At 43.2% G+C, this 25,875-nt stretch overlaps 2 protein-coding genes and 1 long non-coding RNA gene across 4 annotated transcripts; 1 reads left to right on the top strand and 2 right to left on the bottom strand.

Annotated features, from left to right (window-relative positions):
- Positions 1–1,570: 1,570 nt before the first annotated feature.
- Positions 1,571–9,248, bottom strand: pik3ip1 (phosphoinositide-3-kinase interacting protein 1). Its single transcript, XM_015018550.1, has 6 exons — positions 8,309–9,248; positions 7,987–8,115; positions 7,396–7,512; positions 5,727–5,912; positions 5,526–5,604; positions 1,571–2,014 (listed from the first exon to the last, which is right to left on the bottom strand). Exons 1-6 carry the CDS (start codon positions 8,418–8,420, stop codon positions 1,807–1,809), a joined length of 831 nt encoding a protein of 276 aa, XP_014874036.1. The 5' UTR covers positions 8,421–9,248; the 3' UTR covers positions 1,571–1,806.
- On the top strand, positions 2,022–5,274 carry LOC106937172 (uncharacterized). Its single transcript, XR_001422333.1, has 2 exons — positions 2,022–4,093; positions 4,202–5,274. It is a non-coding gene; the product is annotated as an uncharacterized LOC106937172 (long non-coding RNA).
- Positions 9,249–10,438: 1,190 nt separating the features above from the next.
- On the bottom strand, positions 10,439–24,955 carry LOC106937155 (thyroid adenoma-associated protein homolog). 2 transcript variants are annotated; one of them, XM_015018538.1, is made up of 31 exons: positions 24,735–24,955; positions 24,478–24,658; positions 24,311–24,400; positions 23,898–23,925; positions 23,667–23,815; positions 23,451–23,570; positions 23,246–23,366; positions 21,811–21,956; positions 21,653–21,737; positions 21,439–21,575; positions 20,965–21,162; positions 20,172–20,880; positions 19,895–20,047; positions 19,526–19,635; positions 19,283–19,443; positions 18,801–18,946; positions 18,533–18,697; positions 18,279–18,439; positions 18,048–18,188; positions 16,871–16,975; positions 16,600–16,800; positions 16,360–16,510; positions 16,025–16,277; positions 14,885–15,121; positions 14,599–14,803; positions 14,156–14,344; positions 13,629–13,876; positions 13,352–13,519; positions 12,972–13,241; positions 11,911–12,113; positions 10,439–11,801 (listed from the first exon to the last, which is right to left on the bottom strand). In XM_015018538.1, exons 1-31 carry the CDS (start codon positions 24,851–24,853, stop codon positions 11,551–11,553), a joined length of 5,601 nt encoding a protein of 1,866 aa, XP_014874024.1. In that variant the 5' UTR covers positions 24,854–24,955; the 3' UTR covers positions 10,439–11,550. The 2 variants fall into 2 exon arrangements, with proteins under 2 accessions (XP_014874024.1, XP_014874014.1); XM_015018528.1 differs by having other exon boundaries at positions 18,048–18,439.
- Positions 24,956–25,875: the final 920 nt, after the last annotated feature.

Genomic DNA, 25,875 nt, shown 5'->3' with positions numbered 1-25,875 from the left:
CATGTTTTTAGACTGTGGGAGGAAGCCGGAGTACCCAGAGAGACGTTCACAGGGAGAACATGCAGCCCGTACTTGGAACCCGTTGCAAGTTTTTAGCCGTATGTAGCTTCCCGTTTTGCTTGTCTAGAGGCTAAAATGCTATTTTGATTTTTAGCAAAGGAGCTCAAACAGTCATGCCACAGATTCTGGCATATTTTGCCACAATTTTCCGCCACACGGTAATTACCAAAAAGAAACCAAAAATGAAAGATTTAAAATTAAGTATTTCTAAAAATGTAGTCTGGTAGACAGGCGTCATATCTTAAAAATGACGCTTTTATTCATTTTACTTTTGCCACCAGAGGGAGCTAGTGCTACATTCTCGTCATGACAACCGCAACAACTACACTTAAACAGTAGAAATATTCATTCCTATGCTTTTTTGTTTGTTATTCGAAAGAAAAGACATTACACTGTAGAGTCTGTGTTTTTAATGTCAGTCTGAGCAACAACAAATGTCGCACAAGTACTAAAAATCAAATGCTGAACACCAGTACTCATAGTACATTATGATAAAATCTATTACAGCCAACAGAAAAAAAAACACCAGCAATCAACGATTGCAGGTGAAGGTCCAACACTACCAGATCATCCGGAGCGATCACATGACAACCAATAACCCATCGGGAAGTAACAGTGCAACAAAAGGAACAAACTAAAACCTTCCCTGTCTGATGATTTCTACTTATATACAAGTTTTTGTTTTCTTTTTTTAATGAAAACTGCAGTGCTGTTTAATGGGATGCATTATGGTCCCTGAATGACAAACATACAGCAGATAGTCATGCACATGCAATCAGGTTTTTCACCGTTTTAAGAAACACCAAACTGTGGGGTTGTTCCTGTTCTACTCCATTCCCAAATGTTTACTCTGAGACGCACAACTCAACGCAGGAAGCTAATCTACAGGCAGCACACTGTCATACACTGCTGAGACTGAATCCAGGCTTTCTTTATGTTGTGTGTCATGGCGGCGCCGTCTTCTCCTGAGGACCAACTAGTGTGTCTCGTGTGCACCGAGAGAACTCTTGTATTTTCCTGTCACTCCTTAACCTGTGGATGAAAGGGGGCAAGTCTTCTTCTGTTTGCCAAAGAGCGCTATCAGAACAAACAGGATACATTCAGACGTATCATGCTAAGGCAGTGTCAGAGCTGGAGGCCTCTTCCTCCAGTCTTTCATGGGCCGTTGTTTACATGACGCATCCTGCAACAGAGGAGCATGACTATTTATGGACACACATCTGTGTCAGTGGTGTGCCTGCGAGACCAAAAAAAAAAAACACTCTTACTAAACATGTTTCTGTTCTCCCGCGGCACAGCCAGTCGGACACGCAAATCAAAGCCTGACAAATTCGACTCGCCTCTTTAAGGAAAAACAAAACATAGCGGAAATCTCCCCGTTCCACAATCATCGTCTTTGTACATAGACCCGCTTTCCAACAAACACTCATGAAGTCAAAGTCCACTTGACTTAAAGCTCAAACTGAGGGTAGACTATTCTGTAGAAAACAAAATACTTTAGTTGTTTTTCTAGATTGTTACCACCGTCTCTGTTTTACTGAAGAACATCCGTGTCTCACTTATTAAGGAGGGGGAAAGAAATGAACGGATTAAAACGGGGAACAAATGACACAGCAGGCAGTTTTAGTCTTTGAGCCGACGCTGCTCCCCGACTCTTCTGAAACTTGAGCTCCCTCAGGGAGGCGGAAAGGAGAGATGGGGATCGTGGGAGCGGTTTTGGTCCAGTTTGAGGAACCCATGCTCCTCTCATGCTCCAGGAGTACCGGCGTGCTGACCCATGAGCGGGTCCCCGCCCTCCTGGACGGGTGTGGTCTCGTGCTCGGCCGTGATCACGATGGTGTTCTCGTCTATGAGCTCACAGGTGGGGTTGGAGAAGGCTGAGAGGGGCAGGGAGATCCTCTGCATCTCACGCTCGTACCGCCGCTGCTCATGCTGCTTCTTCAGGTTTTGACCCCTAAAGAGGAAAACACAGAACACAGTTATGTTATTTGAAAACACACAAAAGAGGAGGAAAATACTGACATGATAAGAATTTAACACGTTCACTGGAGTTTTACATGTTTCATCAGGAAAAGGATAAACTGGTCTCTTTTTTTTTCTTCACAAATAAAAAGAGTGTGCGAGTGTGGCATGCATTTTCATATCTTGAAGAATAACATTCATCAAATCTGTCCAGCTCTCTTTTCCCCGCTGCACAATGTTGCCACCATCGTGTTAAAGGTGAAGGTTGTGTTATAAGGGTGATGTCCAACCTTAGCTGTCAGCCAGTGTTTTGCGTTTAAGACAAAACTTAACTTTGATCTGTTTATCCCACATCTTTGCTTTGTTCTCTATAGGATCTGGGCTGAAGACATGTTTAGACTACCGTTCTTATATTGTAGTTGTTAAATAACGAGCCTTAATCTGCATCGGCATGTTAACGCTTCTCAAAAAAAAAAAAAAAAAAAAAAACACAAAAAGAAAAAGGCCAAAAAATTCTGATTGGTGCAGCTCACGATCTCCTTCAGCCCTCGCTGGTCTTAAAGCTGTTATTTGTTTCAGAAAACTGGAAAAGTGTCAGATTTCCAGTAAACACCAAGGACTGATGAGTGATAGAAAATCTGACTGGGAGAGTTGATCTTTTCCAAAGCAGCAGGGTGGTGAGAAGCTACGCTCAGTGGTTTTCTGCTGTTCTGGATTCAAAACAAACTTTTCAGTGAAAACGCCTCCCGTCAGCCAACCACTTCCAACTTTTGGCCATCACAACACGTCCTTCAACTCCATCCGTCATCGGGGATCTGTTCACTCCTCTGCTTTACGCCAGACTGTTTCCAGAAACTTTCTGAAGCCTGTTGCTTAGCAAACAGCCCACGCCAACTTTGTTCCTGCTATTTTAGTCTTTGTTTGGCAAAACGAGCTGCTAAGCTGAAGCCGCGAATCAAAGCGGGAGCCGTGGGAATGGATTTTCTCAAGTTTTCAATTGAAATTATGAATGGGAGAGAAACGGAAGAATCCTTGTTGACCTCATCAAGAAATTCAAGCTGAGGGGAAGTTTAAATTACGTTACATTGCTCATCGTTTGCGTTTTAAGAGAACAAGCTTTCAAGTCATCATCCTAAACACACCACAGCTGACCTGGGGAAGTAGGGAGTAGAAATATGATTTTGTTTCCGTTTAAGAAAAACAGTGCATTCCCGAATTCTCAGCTGTCGGATATCTAGGAGTTTTTCTAGTAAATAAAGTATAAAGTTTTTTTATCAGCAAGAAAAGTTTAATGATGGCGTGGGAGACAAATCTAAATTTATTACATTAGTAACCACAGTCAGGAAATAATTAACAGCCTGAAACTTAATCTTGGCAGTAAATCTCTAAGCTTGACATGGGCGTTGGGTATCTGGGAGACGCTCTTTCTGGTATGCTGCTTAAAGTGGTGACCAAGCCTATCCGATGCACTTTATACCTTTGTTTAAAAATGTGTTTCACCCACAGTCTACAGCCCGTCCTCATTACTGGGGCTGCAGATGAATCGATGAAACGGGAGATTTCACAGAAAAATGAGCAGGAACCAGCAATCAACGATTCTCAGCTTGATTGGCCTAAAGTTGGGAATTCAACAATCAGATTTTTTTTTTTTTCTTGTGTGAAAGCTCCATATCTGAGCGACGCGAGGATGTCCTAACTACAACTTTTTTTGATAGGGAGACTGTTGATACTTAATGAAAACTCAAAGTTAGCTACTTTTCAGTATCAAAAAAAAAATGCAGAGGGCCGTTTAGAAGGAAATCACATTTGCCACAGCATGTCTGCAGTTCCCTTCAATTGTGAGAGCAAGACTTTGAGCAGATAACAGGAAGGATATGGACAATCCAATGTTTCATCTTAAGGTAGAAAGTCTCTATAGAGAATACACACAGAAACCACTGCTGCCACTGTGCGAGTCGCACAAACATTTAGTTCCAAGGTGCTAAAGAAACCCGTTTTCAAGTGGCTACTCTCTAACACATGACCTGACATCGTCTCTCCTCTAACATTAATTATCCACTAATTAATGTTAGTCAATAACATTAATTACTTAATGAATTCTTCTAGCATTCATTAAGTGATGCCAGAAGAAATTTTATGAATCCTAACCTGTCATCTTCTTATCTTGCAACTCTCACAGAAAGATCAATATCAGCAAATAAAAACTTTGCCAAAATTGGAAAATGGCCACTAAAGTCTACCCAGTACATCTCTAGTTAATATTAGATCCATAGCACCTGCTCATCTATCAAATTCCTGAAGAGCATGACACTGGACACTGAGGACAAGTATTAGGCCTCTGACATAACACGCTTCTCCTCCTTATTAATAATCTCCTCCTAAAATAGACGTCTATGACGAAAGCTCTGCTAATAAGATGAGACAGCCGAGCTCAGATCCGAGAGGGTACTTTGGATTGTTCTGCCGGGACTCTCCGTACCCTCTTTCAGATGATCTGGGCCGTCATATCCCATGTTACATAACTAGAGATGTGAAAGAGGAGGCTTTTCTACCCATTTAACCCCATCGTGCCTGAACCCTTCCCCTCTCACAGAATCAAAGTCTGCTAAGCTGAGCGGTTATATTTTATCAATTGTTGGTCTTAATGGTGCATGTGGAGGATATTTGTTCTAAGCTTTAAAAAAAGGGGTTCGTGTTATCAGCCTGAGGTTTAATTAAACCTCTGCGATTTAGCAAAAAAAGACACTTATAACTTTCTCAACACATGTTTTTATATATATATAAAATGTGTTACTGTGGAGAACAAAATGATTTTTACTTATTTACTGCTGTGAACTCAACTGGCAGATTCTGCTGAACAGCCGATTAAAAGATGAATCAACCTGCTGCTTCAGTGTGTGAGAATCTGTAAATGTGATCTAAGCCGTTGACACTGGTGCTGTTGTGAATCTGATACTCGGTGAGACGGTGTTATTGTTGCACAATGTTTTTGGAGAAATACCAGTGGGGAGTTCGCACATGACTGTGGCACAGGCAGGGGCTGGCAGATTAATGGAAAGCACTGCAGCCTTTGCAGCAACAATGTTTGGCTTTGAGTATAGAAATTAGCGGTGCACCGATTTAGAGGCACAGATTTTGATCATTCTGGGGCTCCAGGTCATGACTGTACATTTGCAGTTAACAGCAGTCACCCCACTGTTGCCAAGTCTGTGACTTTCTTGCAATACGTAGTGACATTTCAGACAAAAAAAACAAAACAAAACAAAACAAAAAAAACAACAAAAAAAACAAGGTATCTTCCAATATCGGAATCGGCAGGTCAGGCTTTTTAAAGATCGGTAATCGGTGTTCAGCCAGAAAACTGCCATCGGTCCACCTCCAATAGAAATTCTTCATAAAAGACACCAGAAGAGTTCTAGTTTATCCCAGTATGTATTTGAATTAGACATACTTCAAACACAAAACCCAAAATGGTATGAAAATGCTAAGTTTTAAATACTAACCTTTTATAAAAGTAGCCAAGCGTGATGCCCACTCCAAGGATGATTATAATTGCCATCATAAGGCTGCCCAGGACCATGCCTACAAAAACAGGAAAGCCCTGAATTTCATGTGCATCACTTAAAACTAAATCAAGCTCCAGATTTGTGTAAATAGCAAGCACACGGGACGTGTATCATGGACTCTTAAGAAGAAAACCGTACCAGTGGTTCCCAGGTCCTTCTTCTGTTTAGGTCCTGTTCTCACTCTCTGGCTGATGCCCATCACTGGCTGCACAGCAGCAACCTCTCTCTGTTTACCCGGCAAGGCTGCCTGCAAGCTCTGCGTGGAGGAAATGATCTCTGTAGGTCTGAGGGACCCGACCTCAGCTGGCGCAGCTGTCGTTTGCTCTAGAAACGGAAGAAATGACACATTTAAACACCTGTCCTAATTCAAAAATGTTAAACACATACAACTGACATTAGTGGCAAATTTATACCATTAATTAGAATTAAAGGCAGATCTCAAGTATCCCTGGCCCAGGATCGATACAATTCTTCTTTTCTATTTTCATGATAGTTCTGCATGCAGTCTGAGTCACTACAGCAAAACAACAGTCTTCATGAATTATGGATACTAACAGAACTCTTCAGATATTGCTAAAATGTTCTGATTTGACGTTCAGAAGGACACTGCTTCTGCTAGAATAATCTCTGCCTCCGTTATTCTTTTATGAAGTGCGTCATCCAGACTGTGTGGTTTCTAATTATCGCCGCTCTGCAAGCATCAGTGCTGACGCAAACCCCCTCCCAAACTGAGCCTCTTCCTGAATTACTGCTCCAACCTACACTGCTGAGAGGACTGTTGGATGCATTTTCTCCTTTTTTTCTAGAAAAAAAAAAAAAAAAGGAGGACCGGAAATAAACATGCTCAACTCTCAGTCAAGAGCAACATAAGATGGGAGTTACAGACTCCAACGTCTGCACACCAAGTCTCTGCTCAGTTTCCTCCCACAGGGTTGTTTACGACTTCAACCAAAGTTAAAAGGCCTGAAGCCATGAACTGAAGCAGCCAATGAGCTGCTGTCTCCAAGAGGAAACGGCTCCTTTGCGCCAATGAGAGCAGCTTTGGGGCTGGGTCAAAGCCGGAACTTTTCCCCCCCTCCATGTGCGCAGCTTTGTTATTGTCCGACTTCTGCTGGTGTCAGCCAGGAGCCAGAAACAAAGGAGAGCATACATGACTTATCGCAACTCCGACCAACTGACCTACCACAGCTCATAGTTTGAAAAGCTGAATGAAACTGAAGGAAAGTTGTCTGATCTTCCACGTCGAGCTAGGGAAGAGTTCACAACTTGACTGAAACTTTTTTTGTGTTGACCTGGAAGACTGTGTGGTGGATAATTCAGAGAAGTCAGAACAGTGATGGATTTGAATAAAGGCAACACGACTCCCCACCCAGGGTGCCAATCCAGCCGTGTCTCGTGGGGTTTACCATCACTAGACATCACTTGTTCTGTCTACAGGAACGGAAGAACTTAGTACAATCTGGCCCTACAACATGACTGACCATGAAGTTAGTATTTGATTCAGTTCCCTGCTTTTAATGTGTTTTTGGGGGGGCATTAGAACCACTTAATATGGGAAACCAGCATAAAAATAATGTATAGACTGATAAATCATTGTTCTACACTTTTTCAAAAACCGCAGTTTTTATTTGTGAAGCCCATTTGCGAAAAAGAAGGTTCTTCATTTCTGTGAAAGAAATTGCCCACAAATGAAAGAATCATTATTGGTACAGTCAGTTTTCAACAAATCCCTTGTCTTTTGAAACTAATCAATACGCTGCACATAACTCAAACACATTAATCATTACTGGGTGCAGCGTTTGCTTACCTTTGCACGTCTCAATTGCACAGAACTGCCTCTGGATTGTTCCATCTGGGGCTGCAATGTAGCACCAGGGCCCCTCAGAGGCGTCCGGGTTTCTGCAGCAATTGTGATCTCCAGCACCTACAGAGCAGCCGACAGAAGCAGCAGAGCTCCGTTACTGATTCTTCGCTGAAAAAAAAACAGGCCCCGTCTCTGTTCCAGTAGATAAACCACTGGATTCACGACTTATTCACAGCACTTCATCACAGCACAGTGAGCAGCCTGCCCCGAGCACAAACAATGGAAACAGCATCTGCTGCATCAAAGAGGCCATTTAACAACACAGACAGACTCCTCTCCGGAGTACAGGCTGTAAATCCATGTAGTTATTGTTCTACACATCAAAATTATTTTGCTTCTATTTATCATCTTTATCAGGCTGACACGTCAACAGATGTTTCGACTTGTTTGTTGCACTGAGGACACTGTTGCAACCATCAACACATGTGACATTTCAAATGAGATCAGAGGCGCTGGACTCAGCAAAACGAGGAGAAATTAGAATCAAAGTGCAGTTTTCATGCAGCTTGAAAGAACACATCAGTGTGTGTTTACCTGTCTGTGAATCTGGGTGGATTTCAACATCATAGTCTCTTGTTGTGTTGATCCAGTTCAGACAAGTCAGACCTGTGGAGGAGCTCTGTTGTTCTCCTCTGTAGTCCAAACCTCTGGATCTCACACAGTCTGAGAAATAAAACACGAGAATAGGGGGGTAAAAACGTGTACAATCAAAACTGTTAGGGCTGTTTTAAAACTCAACAAGGGCGACTCTTAAGCAAATATTATTGCTATTTTAAGTACCTGAACTTAATTCTGTTACCGACACAAAATGACCATAAAAGCACAATAAAAAACAGACCAAAATGAGCAGGTTTACCTCTTTGCCCCCCACTCGGTGTGCTGCCTTCCACGATGGCCGCGCTCAGAAAAACAATGTGCAAAGAAAAAAACATTTTGGAAAGCTGCCGGGCTGAATTCACCAACAACATGATGATTCTTTTTCCCCTTCCTCCTTTTTCTAAAAGTAATAATTTGTAAGAATTGGAGGATCGAAATTGGTGAGGAGCCTATGCATCAGACACACACTGCTCCTCTTCGCTTCAGTCCCAGCCCTTGTTTTTGTCAGAGCAGAAGCTTTCTTTGTAAACATCCTTCAGTGGAGGAGGAAAAGAGGGAGGAGCGCAAATCTCAAGGTCCTAAAGCCGCCTCCTCCTCCTACTCCTCGGTGTTTTCTCTCTCACTCATTAAGAACTTCATCTCCAAACAGTCTGTCATCTCAGCCCTGAGAGAAATAATCAACATTCATTTAGTTCCGTATTTAATCTAACCGTGGAGTTTTGTCTGCCTCCATCTGCATGCTGCATCTAAACGCTTTCCTCTTCCCCATACTCCCCTCTGCAAACCTTACCAGGCCTCCGTCTAAAGTGGGATCTGCAGAGAATAATAAAGCCTAGCTGCTTCTCTGTGTAGCTGGCAATGAAGCCAGCCAACATGTGACTCAGCCAGAGCGAACTAAACCACTGTAAAAAAAAAAAAAAAAAATGTCCATCCAGTTTTCAGGCAATCACCAGAACAAACACACAGCGTCTGTCCTTGTATGCTGCGACACAACTCTCCCGGCAGGACATTTCCTTCACATTCAAACTGCCTCAAGAATAATCTCTGAGATTCTTTATCGGGAGTTGTATTGCCTTCCATTCTTTAAGGGGGTTGAAGCCGTCAACGAAATATAGTCATTATTAACAAAAACGTCACTGGTGGCCGCCATTCTGAACGGACCTGATTATTCTCCCAAAGCTCTTGCGTGGAGTTGCAGTCTCCAGCTGAGTTTCCACCTCACAGAGCACAACTCATCTACTCAGCTCCCTCAGACTAGCTGCAGCCGCAATTAGCAAACACCTGGTACAACTGCGAGTCTGCTGTGCACTCAATCCATTGCGCCCAAGGATGGTCGTAAACAGTGTTGAAAAGAGCGGGAGCTTCTTAAAGAGACAGATGCCCGATTTCAAGACGTCTTTTAAGCCATGTTTGATATACACAGCATTTTTATAACTGAAACTAACATAGTTCCTTGATTGTGCTAGAGAATTATACTATGTGCCATAATACTACTACCCCTTTAATTTAACCCCATTTGAGTCAAATCCTAATGGTACGTTCACACCAAACGCGCTACGTGCATCAAAAACGCACCTGACGCTTCAAGCTCTTTGCTGCGTGCATTTTTGGCGAGTTCACCTCAAATCTCAAACGCGTTTTGAGCGTCAGGAGCGTCTGGTTTACATTCAAAGTCTATTATCTGGAGCGTAGGACGAGTTGGACGGTCAAACGCTCAAAACGGTTCAAATCACGCCGCAGCTAAACGATCGAAACGCGCCGCAACGGCCCTCGACGCGTCTCCATTGGTGTAATGTGCATTTTTAAAAGTCTTAACTGTGACATTTACAAAGCATTGCTTGGAAAACGATGATGGGTAAAAATAAATAAATAAATAAATAAATAATGTCTGCTGATATAAGTTCATCACTAAAGAGTGATCAGATTATCCTTCAGCAAAGTCTATCTTAAAACGTGCACTAGAAAATGATTTAAAATTGAACAAGCTGAGTTTCACAATGGAAATATTTCACAATAACATTTTTATTTACTGGGCACATTGTTAAACCAGTGGAAAAACACTCCTTTCATGCTCCACGTGGCCCACATATGTCTCACTTGTATACACAAATCATTACAGTGGCTGTACCCTCTGCACTTGGCCTTTCTCCCTGCTGTCATAGTTAATCAGTAAAGTAGCAGCTTGCTGATACTCCACATACTCTCAGGTAGGAATGCTTTTACCAGGCCAGATGGTCCCTTTTCCACTTTAAGACAATCTGACTCCACCTTCAGGAAATTAAAATTATTCTGAGAAAAAAAGGTCAGGTTTCAGCAATTAAAAAAAACAACAACTTTTGATTTCATGATTCACACTTAATTATTGTCAATAATTCCAAGATTAAACACATTTTGTTGAATCAAAACTTTATTATAAAATATCATTAGTAATATACTTATATAGTCATAGCTAATTCAGTTTTACAATATAAAACATAAATATTTTATAAGACAATAAGCTGCTAAAAACCAATGCAGGATGCCATTGATGAATTCTTCACCAAAATATTAAATTTTGTCAAAAAAAATAAAAGCCAAGCTCCATTAAGGGGGACGTTACTGCAAACTAGGTGTGGACCTTGAGGAAATCACAGGAAACACCTTGGGTAAGATTTCTGTATGACTCATTAACCCTCGCATATTGTCATAGTTGTTGAATAATCGTGCACTCTTTGATGCAACAGATCTTGCGTGCACTGAGTGCGCCAAGGAAAAAAGGAAAGTGAGAAAAAAAATGGAGATAAAACGCTACATCTTCTGGTTCACAGACAGATTCTGATCCACTTTCCACAGCAACAAAATTTAATTTCTGTGACAAATTCCAACTAAAACAGCTTCAACATTTGTGCTTCTTGAATCCTGGTGGTTGTCAGCGGGCTATCTGATGACGTAAGACTGCTCTGAACGTGTGGCCTGTTATGGGCCAACCACCAGATCTCAATCAGATCCCTCGGAGCCAACTCTCAGCTCTCAGCTCTCAGCTCTCGTGTGGTTTGGAAAATGGACACTTATCCAGTCAGAAGGCCTCTAATGGAAAATTAGACCACACATCACACACCCCCCACTGGCTGCTAAGCAGGCAATATTTCCAGATGCTGTTGCATTACATCACTGCACCCATGTGAGCCTTGCTGCTGTTGCTGCAGAGAGAAGCACAATAACAAGGCAGGGCAAAAATAACCCGGCACTGTTGTTCTGACTGCAGCTCTCCATTGTAACGCCACTGAAACTGAATAAAGCTTCACCCACCCAATTCCCAGAGGGTCTCTTCCCTGCTAGGCAAGGAAAGACACCAACGTAACCCTACCCACTTCGCTCTTACATAAGTTCACGAAGGGCTGGCGTCCGGCGGCATCAGCACCTGCAATCGTCATTTAAGAGTGAGACCGTGTGATGTCCGTTCTTCAAATATCAAAAACTAATTTTGTCCCAGGTCAAACTGGTCCATTCCCCTCTGCTCCCTCACAGTCGTGGCTCTTCCACAGAAACAGCAGCTGTTAAGGCAGGTGTAAAATGAACACCATTCTGAGTGAGAAGAGTGCAAACCGTCTGCAAACGCATCTGCACGCTTAAGGGATCGCAGTGACGCTGAGGACAAGCAGAGGTTTTCAGGAGATGAAGAAGAAAGACAGCTCTGGCGAAGAGGCCCCACAGGGCAAAGTGGAAACGGGGATCCACCAGGAGAGCCAACCAAGAAGGAGTCAATGTTTCAGCTAGGAAAAAAAAAAAGAGATTAAAAAAAAGTTTTACTTTAACACATAAAACAGATAATATTCCAGAGCTCAGCTCTTCTACTTTAATGCTAAATGTATGACAGCACACCTGGCTGGAGCTGTTCACAGTCTGTGAGGTTATCCAGCACCTGGGCAGTGTTCTTCTCTGCCCATGCAGTCAGAGTCTGTGCCAGAGCAGAGGATTGAGAGGATTTCTCAGCCATCTGCAGCAGGTAGGGCAGCAGGTGTGCAGACATGACGGAGGGTTCTGCAAACACATTGGCCTCATCCTGCTCATACAGACTGCAACTCCTGCAACAACACGCTGATGATTAATGCTCAGTTGAACAAATGTATAAATAATGTAGCTATGCTCTGAGAAGTATAACTACACGTCGAATTTTATGCACCATCTGTCAACTTACAACCATAAACCTGAATGTATTTTAATGGAACTTTAGCTGACTGACCAACACAGATTGGTGACTAACTGTGTTATGGGGAAAAAAAAGCTAAATGAATATTTTATATTTTAAGAAAAAAAAAAGAAAAGAAAAATGTATCATGCTTATGTAATCAGCTCAATTTACTTTGAAAGTTCAGAATAAACGTCAGTCCAATCATTTGCACTCAGAATTTTCAGTTAGTAAATTAAATGTTGCAAAGGCTGCTGAGGCAGAGGTCCCATGACAAACTCAAACATAAAACATAAAAGGAACAAGGGAACAACTTGGATCGAGACGTATTTATGTGGTAGAATGGTCTAGTCAAAGCCCAGACAAGTCTAACTGTGGTAAGGTTTAAAAACAGATGTTCACTGATGCTAATCCTCCGATCCAACTGAGCTTGCAAAAAAGACTATGCAAAGAATCCAGCCCCAAGTCCCCAGACACCTACAACTGTAATTGAAATGAAATGTAAATCTCCAACCTTTTTAGAAACTAGGCCACAATTGTGTAATTGAAATATAAATAATACATTATTTTCAATGTCTTTTAACATCAAAAATCCTAAAACGGTGTCATATATTGTATTCAGTGCCATCCTGCGGTGCTCCAGGGTTTAGGGTTATGTTGCAATGTGCGGTCGTAATTTGACAAAGTGTCAAAAAGGTTCAAGGCGCTTGAGTGCTTTTGCAAGGTGCCACGCAGATTCTGTTTAGTAACACACCTTCTTGCTGGCGAGGCTTCTCTCAGCACTGATCTGAGGTCAGCCTGAGGCAGGTGGGACAGCAGCACCTCCAGCGCACCAGGAGTATCCCAGGATTCCTGCAGCAGCAGGTCCAAGAGGAGCAGCAGAGCTTGGTTGATCTGCATGATGCAGACACTCCTCTGGTCATTTCCTCGCCTTGAATGATGCAGCAAAGAGGCAAAACGAGCAGCTTTCTGCCTCACCTCCTGGCTTTGGTCCTGTAGCAGGTACAGGCCTGTGTTGATCAACCTACACAGTTAAAAAAAAAAAAAAAAAAACTACACATAAAATCCTTTTAAAATATTTTAACCAGAATCAGTCATTTAAAGCTATCCGACATGATCAGATTTCCTTCGTACCTCATCATGATGGCAGGGAGAGAGCTGTGGTCTCTGAGGTTGTTGATGAGCGGGAGCCCAGCTGCACAAAGAGCTTCGCTGCACGCTATCCTGAGGACTTCAGGGGCCTCTGGAGCCCGCTGACACTCCAAGATACTGCACCAACGCTGAAGCACAGACGTCTTCAGGCTTATTGGATAAAAATCAAAGTTAGAGGGATTTATGTTAATTTAGGAGTCTAAAATAAGGACTTGACATGTAACACAAAACAAAACAAAACAAAAAAACAGCGTAAAACCTGAAATCTGACACATGGGAAAGCAGCAGGCTAGCAGCATGTAGAGCCTGAGAGAGGTACTCTGGTCCACCTTTCTGGATTTCTAGGTCCTGAAGTAATAAATGCAAACACTCGGACGAACAAGGTTCTGAGTCGGGAAGCGGCTGAGGTAAAGCGGAGCCACCACCGGCCATCACAGAAACCAGAGCTGTGAGGTACGTGGTGCGGTAATCCACGCTGTCGCCCAGCAAAGCCTCCTTCAAGTTTGACTGGAGAAAGAGAAGATTTAAAAATGACCGTCACGTGATCAGGAAGGCAGGTAATCCATCACACAGGTGCTGCTAAACGCGTTACTGGGCGTCATAAACAAACAGTAGGTTATCTCTGGCCCATGACCGCAGGTAGCCAGTGTCACATTTTTTCCATGTCTAAAGAGTCGGGTAAATCCTGAACAGCATGCATGAATCAGAGTCTTTATCTTAACCACCTACATGAACTTTTAACACAAGTAAATACAATCAGTTGTTGGAAGCGGCTCTGTGCCTGACCTGCAACACCCTCTGGATCACTTCTTTCAAGTCGATTTGCTGCCAGTCCTGGCTGTCCAGCAACCATGCGACCAGCGAGAGCCTCAGCTCAGGCGAGGCTGCAGAAAAACTCTCCCAAGTCTGACAAGCCCACTTTGGATCTGCACAGAGGAAGTGAAGGGCTCGCTGGTGGAACGATGACAAGCCAACCTGCAGAGAGCAAAGTTAAAAGAAAAGAACGATTGAAATCTGTCAGACTGTAATTGGTATCCTCATTTTAAAGGTAAAGGCAAAAGGTAAACGTAATTTGATTTTTATATACAGCACATTTTCAGCAACGAGGCAGTTCAAAGTGCTTGCTTGAACGGTGTCAGAAATCTACTCCAGCTCAACAAAACCGTTTTCGAAGTCCTTTGCAAACAACATAAAGCACACACGGTGTCTCATGTACAATTGTCACACACCTGAAGACCCTGCTGAGGCGTGTGAAGGTCATGCATAAGTCTGTCACTGAGCTGCGACAGGAAAGTCTCGCAGGAATATCTTCTCAGGGACCCAGCCACGCTGAGGTACGACGCTCTCACCAGGGGGCAGCACTGAGCCGTGGTCCCCAGCCACATTGAAGAATGGATTCTGTTCACCACTTCACGCAGGTCGTCAGAAAGGACACTACCGACACAAACACGGCAGAGTTTCAAAGTCAGGAAGTTGCTGATGAATATTTAAGCGCCTCCTTCATTCCAGTCCCACCTGTCTGAGCAGAGGGCTCGGTCCAGCAAGGCCTTCATCTGTAGCAGCTGGCCGTGGAGCCGGTTGTGGCTGCAGGACTCCTGCGGACCAGGGAGCTGAGAGGTCAGCTTCAGGAGGAGGTCAAAGTACCCCGAAGGCGGTGTCATGGCAACCAGAGCTTTGGAGACCATTACTCTAACACTATAAATGGGACTGGCAGATAGCTGGAGTAACGGAGGCAGGAAGTCCAGCAACGTTCTGCCAGAGGAAACACATGAGGATATGTACACTCAGTCACATAAACAACGAGCTTAAGAGAGGAGCAGGTGCAGAATAAGATCATTTAACGACTTGGAAAAGAATTCACAGTCGGAAATTATGTGTTATTGATTTGTTGCAATGAATACCAAAGCAACAAAACCTTTCGCTGACTGGAAACTGACCTGTTACTCCTAGTACTTTCCAAATAAAATAAAATGAGGCAGCACTTTTAAAAGCTCACTGCCTAACACATCCCATTTCCAATGTACAAAACTTTACAAAATAAAACCCCTGATTTGCTTCATCTGAACAAAACCCAGGTGGCAAAGCAATACTGATCTTAGATTTAACAAAAAAAAATGAATTTTTATCCTAAATGTCTGAAATCTGAGGGGTTTTTAGCATCTCCTGTCCTGGCAGTTTGGAAAGTTTGGTGTGTGTGCGTGTGTGTGTGTGCGTGTGTGTGTGTGTCAGGGCTGATTTGCTCTACATCAGAGGAGGATGTGGGATCTGCTGCCAAAACTGAACAGAGCAGATGAGTGGCACTGCAAATCACATCTGGTTCTGGTAAAGTCAGGTTTGAAAAACTTAAGTCTGAATATCAGTTTACCTTCAAAGGGTCCAAAATCACTAAAATGCACATCTATTATTTTAGTTTGGGCTAGACAAGACACAAATTTATAGGACTTGATGTCTACATTAACTCCCAAGAAATCAGATAATTGCTGTAAAATCTTGGACTCTGCTCTCAGCAGCTCAGATTTATACTGGCCACGCACTGAACTAGATACAATAAGCAAAGGAACCGATAAGTTTAGAAAATGTGGTTAAAATGAGCAGTTCCTACTACAGAATATCTATTTAACTTGACTGATCAGTCAAAAGGTGTGTAAGCATTACTCTGAGGAGTCTTGGACGCCAGGCTGCAGTTGGGCCAGCAGAGTTAGGATCGGGTAGAGTGAGGGCTGCAGATGCAGCTTGGCCCCGGCGGTTGGCCTCTGGAGCTGCTGCGCCGCCCCTCTCAGCTCGCCCAGGAGGAAAGCTTGAAGCGTAGGGTAGTGAAAGAAGAAGGCAGCAGGGGACATGCTGTGTTGCGTGGGGCCAGCCTCCACGCTGCCGGACCGCTGGCCAAGCATTCGAGAGCAAAGAGAGCCTAGAGGAGCACGGGCGGGTTAATGGACAATTCAGAGCAGAACTCTCATATCGAACAGGCAGCGAATGAGCTTCTGTCTCACTGTAAAGTTGCAGCGCAGCATTCCTCATGGCCCAGCAGGGAGATCGGAGCAGAGTCAGAGACAAGACGGCTACAGCAGGAGCAAACTGAAGAACAGCTGCCCCCAAACCTGAGCCACGCACCAACGCCTGCAGAGTGTGAACCGCACATACCTGTGCACAAAATGACAACGAGGTCATCGCAGTCTGTCCGATTCTTTACGAGCAGCACCAACCAGCCAGCACTTGCAGAGTCAACACACCTGTGGGAGGTCCAGGGTTTGGTCCCAGTTCTCATCGAGGGGACGTCTGGCGGTGTCCAGCAGGGTTTGCACGCTGAGTGCCAACAGCGGCCTTGCCTTGCTGACCTCCTCTGACGAGAGAACGCACAGGATCAGCATGGGCAGCCCTGCTGCCCGTCGGGTCACAGACGTGGAGCCAGCGCACTGAACAACCTGCAGTCCCTGAAATGACATGAGTCTGCACATCAGCAGTTGTCTTTTATTAGTTATAGAGAAAACCAAAATTACTTACATCTCTCAGCATTTGGGCAGGAATATCCTTGAGGTCTGGATCACTGCTGTTCAGCAGAGACGTACAGAACTTTGTGAAGCCTAAACCGCAGCCCTCTACCGCCCCCTGGTGAGAAAAGAAACATCTGCTTACACAGGAAGCCAGCGTAAGTTTTAGGTTTAAATGAAGTGGTTGCTGGACGTTTAAACACAATTATGATTGGCTTGAAGTTCTGAAAACATGTTGAGTTATTCAAACCATGTTTTCTCCAGGATGGAGTTATTTAACAAACAACTAGAGCTACTTTTGACAGGTAAAGCTGGAAAACAATTTTGTTATCAACATAAATCGTTCAATAAATGACGCTAAAAAAAATTGTGAGGAACTTAGTGAAGAACTGAGCAAAAACATTAAGTCTGGAGATTGCAAGACTATTGGTCCAAACAATTGTAAGTACTGATAATCAGCTCAACTGATATTTGGCTTGTGGTGAAACGTTTTACAGTCAGAGAAAACAAACACTGAGCTGGGTTGAATCACAATGTAGGAAGTGAGTTTGGAGGAGTCAAGGCGAGACTCCTAAAACTGGTAACAGTGCACCAGTTGTTACTTATAAATCAGTCAATTTATTCTTAATTAATAAGAAATCCAGATTGGAAACTGTACAGAAACTAAAAAATGGGTAAAAATAAAGAATAAAGGAAAAAAAGAAAACATAAAAAAAGGATCACATCTATTCTCATGCTAGGTTTAAGTCAAACAGTAAAAGTATGTTTTTAACCCAGACTTAAGATCAGTACATTAATGTACCTGTACAATGGGCAATGTGAAAACACATAGAGAAGTAGAAGTAGCGAGTAATTCAGGGCCACTTTAGATGGTCTTAGGAGCCACATGTGACCATCTGAGTCACATGTTAGCTAAAAAAAAAACATGTTAAGGGACAACTTAGTTACAGACATTTAACTAAACATCTCTATATTTGAGTCCATCTCTAAAGTTTTGACCATGTGGGAATTAGAGGAAATTCATCATAAAATCAAAGTTATGCATTCAATTGCTTGTAAAAAGTTGTTTGTTGAATTTAATCACACCGACCTGAAAAAGAACACAAAAAAAAAACAACAGTGCAATAAATTATTCAAACCTTAACATTTTTGACCACCGTCTTGAACTGTGTATTTTGAAAATAACGTACCCAATGGCGGCATTTTAGAAGAATATCCTTAAATATGTCCGACGCCCTCACTAAATCCCGCTTAGTTAGAAGACACTCAGAATGTTTCTTGGATTCTTTCAGGACTTTCTCCACCAACGAACCTAAAAATATTCCCGTTTCCTGGAGCAAAGACGTGGAGAAGAAACACCGGTGAGTTTTCCCGTCCTCTAACAAAGACTGATGCCGAGAAGGGGAGCCTAAACGTCTCACCTTTAGAGAGACCCAGCAGCAGGTGAGAACAAGGCTGTGCTCTTCAGACAGCAGGACACACTCCTCCTCCTCCTCTTCCTCGTCCGTTGGGCCACCTCCAGACTGTTGGGATATCAGAGAGCTGATGGCGTTTCCCATGTCACAAAAGGACGGGGGAGCATCTAAGAAACAGAAAGCAATTCAGTTTCCAATGTTAAAATAAAAAAAATGTATCTAAAATGAGATTTCACCGTTAGTCAAGATGGCTTGATTACATGTTTCAGAGACACGAGCCTCGCGATCTCCATGCAGAACCGCAAGCAGCAGCAGAGAAATATTCTCCAGCAGATCCAACAATTTGGTCATCAGACTGCGGTCAAGTGTGGCATAGATATCATCAGCTGCTTCAAGCAAACACCTCTGAAGAGCACACAACACTCCTGAAACATTTAAAAAAAAAAAAAAAAAGGGGGATTCAGGGGACCCATATAAAGAAAAAAAAAAGATTTCCCATCATCATCGATGCGAATGAATGTGAGTCACCGTGAATAGGCTTGGTTCTGGCAGAGAGCATCATGTCTGCTTTGGCTGTCAGATGATGCTCCTCCAGCTCTGTCAGCAGGACTCTGACCACACACAGGTTCCTTCCAGCGTTGGCAGCACAGCTCAGGCTGCACCGATGTCCTGATCTACATGGAGAACAGCCGATATTGTCGTCGCCCGAACATACCAACGTTGCACGTGGGATAACGTTCACACCTCTGAAATGTGTCCACGTTTTGTTCCGCTACAACCACAGGCGTCAGGGTTTATTACTGATGTAAATTATGCACAAAGCTGTGCGCAACAGAGATGCGCAGCGACGGATGGTTTCAATTATGCTCCAAATTGTACTCGTCTTCCACATAAAATCCTCAAATTTCAACATTTGTTGTTGCGAAGGAAAAAAAACAAAAAAACAAACAAACCTAAAGGCATGCAAATAATTTTACAAGTTGAGGGCACAAAGAGGAGGTGAGACTTACTTTTGGAGGAGCATCTTCATCATGAGCGCTCCCATCTGAGCCTCCTGCACCCGCGGGCTGCGCAGAAGCTGCATGCTCCTCGTCTCCAGGACTTCCGCGATGTCAGCAGGGAAAGTGGGAGGGAAAAATCTCAACAACAAGCCGGCCGAGAGCTCCCGGATCTAAAGGAACGAACAGCTCTTGCGTTACATTTCAGCCAGTTTAGACAAAGCGAAACCCCTAACTCCACTCAGAGAGCCATACCTCATTTGTAGAATCCTCTAGACAACTGATAAGAAGCAGCTGCTTGGTTCTGCAGAAGAAATCCCACTGTCCTCTCTGTCTGGCACAGTCAATGAGAAGTCCTACGTTTGCTGTAATTATAACCGGTTTCATCATTAAGGAGATTGGAGGATGCAGAGATCCAATGCTCAGGTGAGCCACACTTATCTTTTTTTTCTATAAAACAATGCATTCACGTCACTGTGGTTTTTTTCAATACACAAGATCCTGTTAAGAAACACTGAAGTTTGTGTTTGCAACGTAGCCAAACATTTGGTTCCATGGGTACGAATACTTCATTGCGCTTGAGTAAAAACATCTGTTGCTCCGTGTTGTTTTCTAATGTCTCACCCGGTGGCTGTCCCTTCTTTTTGTCGGGGCTCCAGGTGTCTGTGCACGTCTCCAGGACTGCAGACAACAACAACAGCGCCGTCTTCTTCCTCTGATAGCTGTGTCCAGGTGACAGAGAGCCGTATGGAAGCTCACCTAACCACTCCACAAAGCCTACGTGACATAAAGAACATCTTTTCTGAACAGAGAATATAAAACTGAAAAATCCCGAGAAAAAAAGCAGACAAAAGTTCGGAGCAAAACGTTCGTCATCTCTTTTTTTTTTTTTCCTCCTCACCAATCCCTTGCTCCAGAACATCCTTTCTGCTTTCATGGCTGACATCTTCTTTCTTTTTGCCCTTGACTCCTCTGACGTGTGCCAAGGTGCCGTCTCTGACACGAACCAGAAACCTTCTCACCGCAGCCTGAAGGTGCTGCCGAAAAGGTGAGGACTCGCAATTCAGATTCTGGGGGACAAACTCCTTCAGTATCGTGATCTCCTCTGCAGAGGGGACGTCTCTGGTCTTCGGGCTGCAGCAGAGCAGGTTGAGGGCAGCCAGGCGCACTTTGTCGTCTGCAGACCCGAGAGCCAGCTGCAGGGTTTTAAAGGTGGAGCTGCCCTGCAGAGCCCAGGGAGAACAGCCGCTGATGGCTCGGTAGGAGCTCAGGAGGCACGCCCAGGCGCGCAGGTGGCCTGGCTCGTGGGGCTCCAGGGAGGCCAGCAGGTGATGCACGGCCGAGGGGAAAACCTGGAGGGTGCAGGGCAGTAAATGTGTTGAGGCGTTGGTCTGTAGGAGAGTCACTTCAGACGTCAGCGCCTCCAGGAGGAGAGGCTGCCAGCTGTCCGCCCAGCGCCCGGCCAGATCCACTTCAGCGAGTGAGGCAGGAAGCTCTCGCCTCTGCTGCTGGATCAGACGCTTGTAAAACTCTGAGCCGCACGGGGACAGATGATTGGTCGATAGGCACTTCAGGAGATGGCGAGATACCTCAGTGTATTGATCCAGCACCTACAGAGACACAGCCAAACATCTGGGCCACAGAAAGTAAAAGTAACAACGTTGTAAAGAATGTGACAGCTATGACATGCTCACCAGCTCGGCTCCCACATGAGGCAGCAGAGCGCAAAGGCGGTGGTATTTGGCTTTGGCCTCCCAGGGCAGTTTCAATAATCGTTCAAGCAGGGTGAAATAAAAAGCCTTGCTGGTGTCACAAAACTGCTCAGAGTCCAAGGCGTAAAGGTTCAGCAAGAGAGTAAAGGCGCTGCTCGCAAACTCAGGCACCCCTTCCACCTGCCGAAACAGAAACACACACACACACACACACACACACACACACACACACACACACACAAAACATTTAAATTGTAATCAATATCAGTTATTGTTAATATCACAAGATTATTTTCAATGCGGTGAAGTTCCTACCAGCACACAGTGGAAACGAGAAACAAATGCACCTCTAATAAAAAAAAAAGCATTCAATAACTTAGCCAGAAAGCCTAATGTGCAACCAAATGGCAATCACCGTGTGTTCCTTCTGAGTATAAGTCAACGTCAGTGACTCACTGGGCTTTCTGCACCGGTCCAGATAATGTGTGTAAGCCGCTGCAGCAGCCTGCTGTCGTCGGGCAGGAGGCGGGAGCCGGTCATCCTCCACAGATCCGTCACGCATTCCTTCGCTCTCCTCAGCCACATTGTTAACACTGCGATGGGATTTTGGGCTTTTAGCACAAAGCAGAGCCAGTCAAAGAGACAAACAAGCAGTTTGGAGTTCGCTCACCCTCAAAGGCAAAGTAGTGACAGTCCTGCTTCTCCTCACACAGTGCATAAACAAGAGGAAACAAACCGTCCAGCAGCAAACAGGCCTGAGAAACAAGATAACACGGATTCAATATGATGAAAAATCCCGACGTGTGCTCCCACACAAGCGTTCCCTACCTGTGTGGTGTCGTGGCTCGGACTAAGTAAGACGTGAGGTCGACAGCAGGTGAGGAGGCCTCTGCTCACAGCCAGCCGGTCCACTCTGTCCTTCCCTACGTGGTCACATGTCACCTGCAGGACCCCCACGGTCAGCTGGCAGGGCTCTGAGAGGCAGCACAAAGAAAATGTCTCCGGTCAGAAAACTCCTGACTTCACAGAGTCTGGAGTAAAAATGATTTGATCCTGCAAAGATTAAATCTGTTCATGCATAAACTCATGAGAAACATCATGATGCTGTTGTTATATTTGGTTTGTGTTACCATTTGAGGCTTCTGTTTATAATTCTTTATTAATTATATCATCATTACCATAATGTCCTGGATATAAGAAAAAAAAAGTACCCTTGGCTTTACAAACAATTTACTTTTTCCACTTGAAGTAACTTTTTAGTGCCTGTAAAACAACCTTTTTTTGTTGAGTAGAACAATACGTTTCAAGTTTCCTGGTTTTCCAATGAGAAACTCTATGTCTGAACTTCTCTAGTTCCAAATCTTAAACAGATCCCTGGTGGACCTACATTTGTGTGCACCCAAATATTTGCTTGCAGATCAACTAACAGTCTTCACAGGAGAAAATCAGCTGCCCAACGCTGAGGCTGCAGATAACCCGCAGACTGCAGCACTCTCATTCAACTCTGCATTCTTGCTTTGAGGTCCCACTCCAAATAAAATCTGTAACTGTTCCAAAATAACTTTTTCTTTTTATCTGAACAAAGAGCATGCAATCTCAACGGGAAGCAATTATCTTGCTCTACCGTCATTTTTGGACACGAAACACATTTTCCTTGCATATCATCTTAAGCGGGTCAAATTTGTGCCCCTATGAGGAAACGCTGAGCTTCTTGGAGCCTGTCTTTTTCACATTAAACATTCTCGTCTCTGCCTGGATGTGTTGGAAGTGCTGGCTCTCAATTGAGATCTAAGCTACAGATTATATTTAAATCAACGGGATTTACTTAAAAATAAAAATACCTTCAGTGATCTTAACATAAGATAATCCTTAATCAGCACAATCAGACAACAGTATTCTCTACAGTTCTTTATGTCTTCCAGCCAACCCAACTTTACTAATCAAGACTATAAGGAAAAAGATAAGAAACTTGTGATGACATTAGAAGTAAAACTGAATAAAATAATTACAAAACTTTTAGCCAGAATTATACAAAACTGAAAAATGGAAAACCAATAAAGTCCAAAGTAAAATTGATCACTGAGCGAGAGACGTGAATTTTAAGATTCAAAAAAAGGCAAATGAAGAAGCCTTAATAATTTGAACTAAAACCAGTACCGGTTTTCATTTTCTGCTCCTAATTGTTCCCATAATTTATTATGTTCAAATACCACCATATGACAGACTGAAAGGGTATGATGATGCTGCTGCAGGTGTTACGTACGTGGATGAGAGGCCTGCAGCAGATTCCAGGCTGCAGCTCCAGCAGCTGTACTCTCGGATGCGGTGTTGATCAGCATCGCCACCGCTGTGCCCGCCAAAAGACGCGTGTCCCTGTTGCAGCACTGCACGACAGGTCACATAAGCAACTTTTTCAACACTTGTTTGTCGCGTAGAAGTCGATAAATTTGCTTCGAAAGAAAAGACACCTGTCCAAGTATGTCTATAAGAGCCTGCAGAATCCTCTGCACTGCTTCTTTGCTGTGGTTTTCCTCCCACACCAGAGGAGCAACTTCGTTGGGCAACAGCTGAAACGCTTGAAGACACACCTGCAGCCATGAATGTTCACATGTTAGAAATAAAGTTAAGGTTGTTTTATAATGGCTGTTCTTGGTTAGTATTCCTGATGCATGTTTCATTTGTACCTTGACAGAAACATAACAGATAGGCCCATCTCTCCGAGATTCCTCCTGTAGCACAGCAGGAAGAGATTCAGATACTCTCTGCAGCATTGGCACGAAGGACTCTTGCCAAACCTCTCGACCAACTATGCTGTCCTCCAGGTACATGCATGCTAAAATTATGGAGAAATAATTACAAGTCTACACATTACATCTGTGACATACTAAAAATAATGTAAGCATCAGTGAACCCACCTCTCTGCAAATCCTCCAAAGAGAGAACCTGGTAAGAAGACAAAGTCAAATCATTTCCAAGACCGACAGCGAAGTGATCATTCACATTTTGTCACATTACAGCCAAGTTTTTTTTAATTTTTTTTTTATTGGTATTTTATGCAACATATCAACAAAAAGACACGCATAATTTTAAAGAGGAAATGAAGTAACACTTGGTTTTCAGACAATTTATTTTATTTTTTAATTTTTTTTTTTTTTAGATTTATTTCATCTTTATTTTACTAAGATAAAAATCTACCAAGATTAAAAACCTGTTTTTCAAGGGAATCCAGGCCAAGATGCATCGACAGTTCAAGAGGTACAACAAAAGTATGAATGCAAAGGGTATGATTGCAAAAGGTAACCAAACACACAAAGTAAGGTCTCTGTACCTGATCACTATGGACTATGGCATGAAAACTGTGGAGGGTCTCCTTATAAACCAGTTTGTGGTCCACCTTTGCTGCCAAATGCTGCAGCATCTGTGAAGCAGAAGTTTTCATTACATCACTGTTCTTCCACATCATTTTACAGTGAAAAAGAAATCTGTGGAGCTCACCTGGTCCACCTTACGACAGGCTGTGGAGATGCTGACCATCTCCAGCTGCAGGGATAAGAGGAGTCTGACCAGAAGCAGGAGATGCTCTTCCTCCAAACCACGGAGCTGTGCCTCTGGGATCTGCCTCAGCAGCTGGGCTGCCTCCTCCAAACTGCGCTCCTTGCTCCTCTTAACGCTGCTCCTGTCCGTGCAAACAAATTGCCTTTTTTATTACAAAACCGACGGCGGATGTGCACTTTAAAAATAGCTTAACACACCTGGAGGATTCAGACAGTTTATCGACAAACAGCTGGAGGGTCTGGCAGCCATTTTCAGGTGTTGAATCTTCAGTGATGAAGCAGTCCTGAAGACTTTTTATCAGGTTTTCAAACGACATTGTAACTTTTACTCCTGAATGCAGATACCCGGTGTTGACATATCACTGAAAGCACGTTTCTGTTTACTGCTGAAAGACTTCTACTTCTACGAATTAGTGGTGATCACGGTAGCGATATGCTGCCATCTAGGGGCTAAAACTTGTGTGAACTAACGTGACTGAGATAAAAACAGAAACAGTTAATTGTATGTAACTTTATGGCCTAATAAATTACCAGTAACGTTAAATAGATCATTTTCTGATATTCTGCATCGAATATCCACCGTTAGGAACTTTTATTATTACCAAATTTATTAACATTGCTCTGCTGTGTATTTTGTTGCTGATTACAAGTACTAAAACAATCTCTTTTTCTCTTCTGTAGTGTGTGGCTTCCAGCAAATTCTGGTCTGACATTATATTTAAAGTTTCAGCTGAAAACAACAATGGGTCGATAGTAACTTTTTAAAATAGAATTTTTTTAAAAAACATTCACAATTATTAAATAAGGTCAAAAGCATTTATCAGCATTTATTGCATTGCAAGGTGCTTTCAGTATAAAAGGACTGAAACATGAGAGGCGATTCTGCAATTTTCTTCCTGCAGAATTATGGACATTATGCAACTACTGCAGAATACAAGGTTTACAATGTCTGAAACATGGTAAGAAAATCAAGAGTAAAATGTAATAAATATTTAAATTTAGGTTTAACCACGAAGAGGTCTGTGCCAATATATTTAAATATTCTAACATACATAGAGTATTCTGCAGAAGGTCTAATGTGAGGTCTGCAAAAGAAATAAAAAACTACATAGCAACTATTTTTTGTTGTTTTTATGGGTTTTTGTATATTTCCAACAGTTACTCCACATTAGAAATCTTTAAGTGATTCAGTGTGATTAGCTTTGGAAATAATCTAACTCAATAGAATGTAAATAGATGGTAGAGTTTCTGACCCATTAAACAGCTGATGGTCAAGACAGACTGATGACATTATAATGATTAAGAGCACCTTCATGTCATAATCCTTACACTAAGTTAG

The sequence above is a fragment of the Poecilia latipinna genome, unplaced genomic scaffold (assembly GCF_001443285.1).
Source record: "Poecilia latipinna isolate Pla-1442-1.1 unplaced genomic scaffold, P_latipinna-1.0 Scaffold79, whole genome shotgun sequence".
In the NCBI taxonomy this organism is placed as follows: Eukaryota; Metazoa; Chordata; class Actinopteri; order Cyprinodontiformes; family Poeciliidae; genus Poecilia; species Poecilia latipinna.
This window is presented reverse-complemented; position numbering and strand designations above follow the sequence as displayed.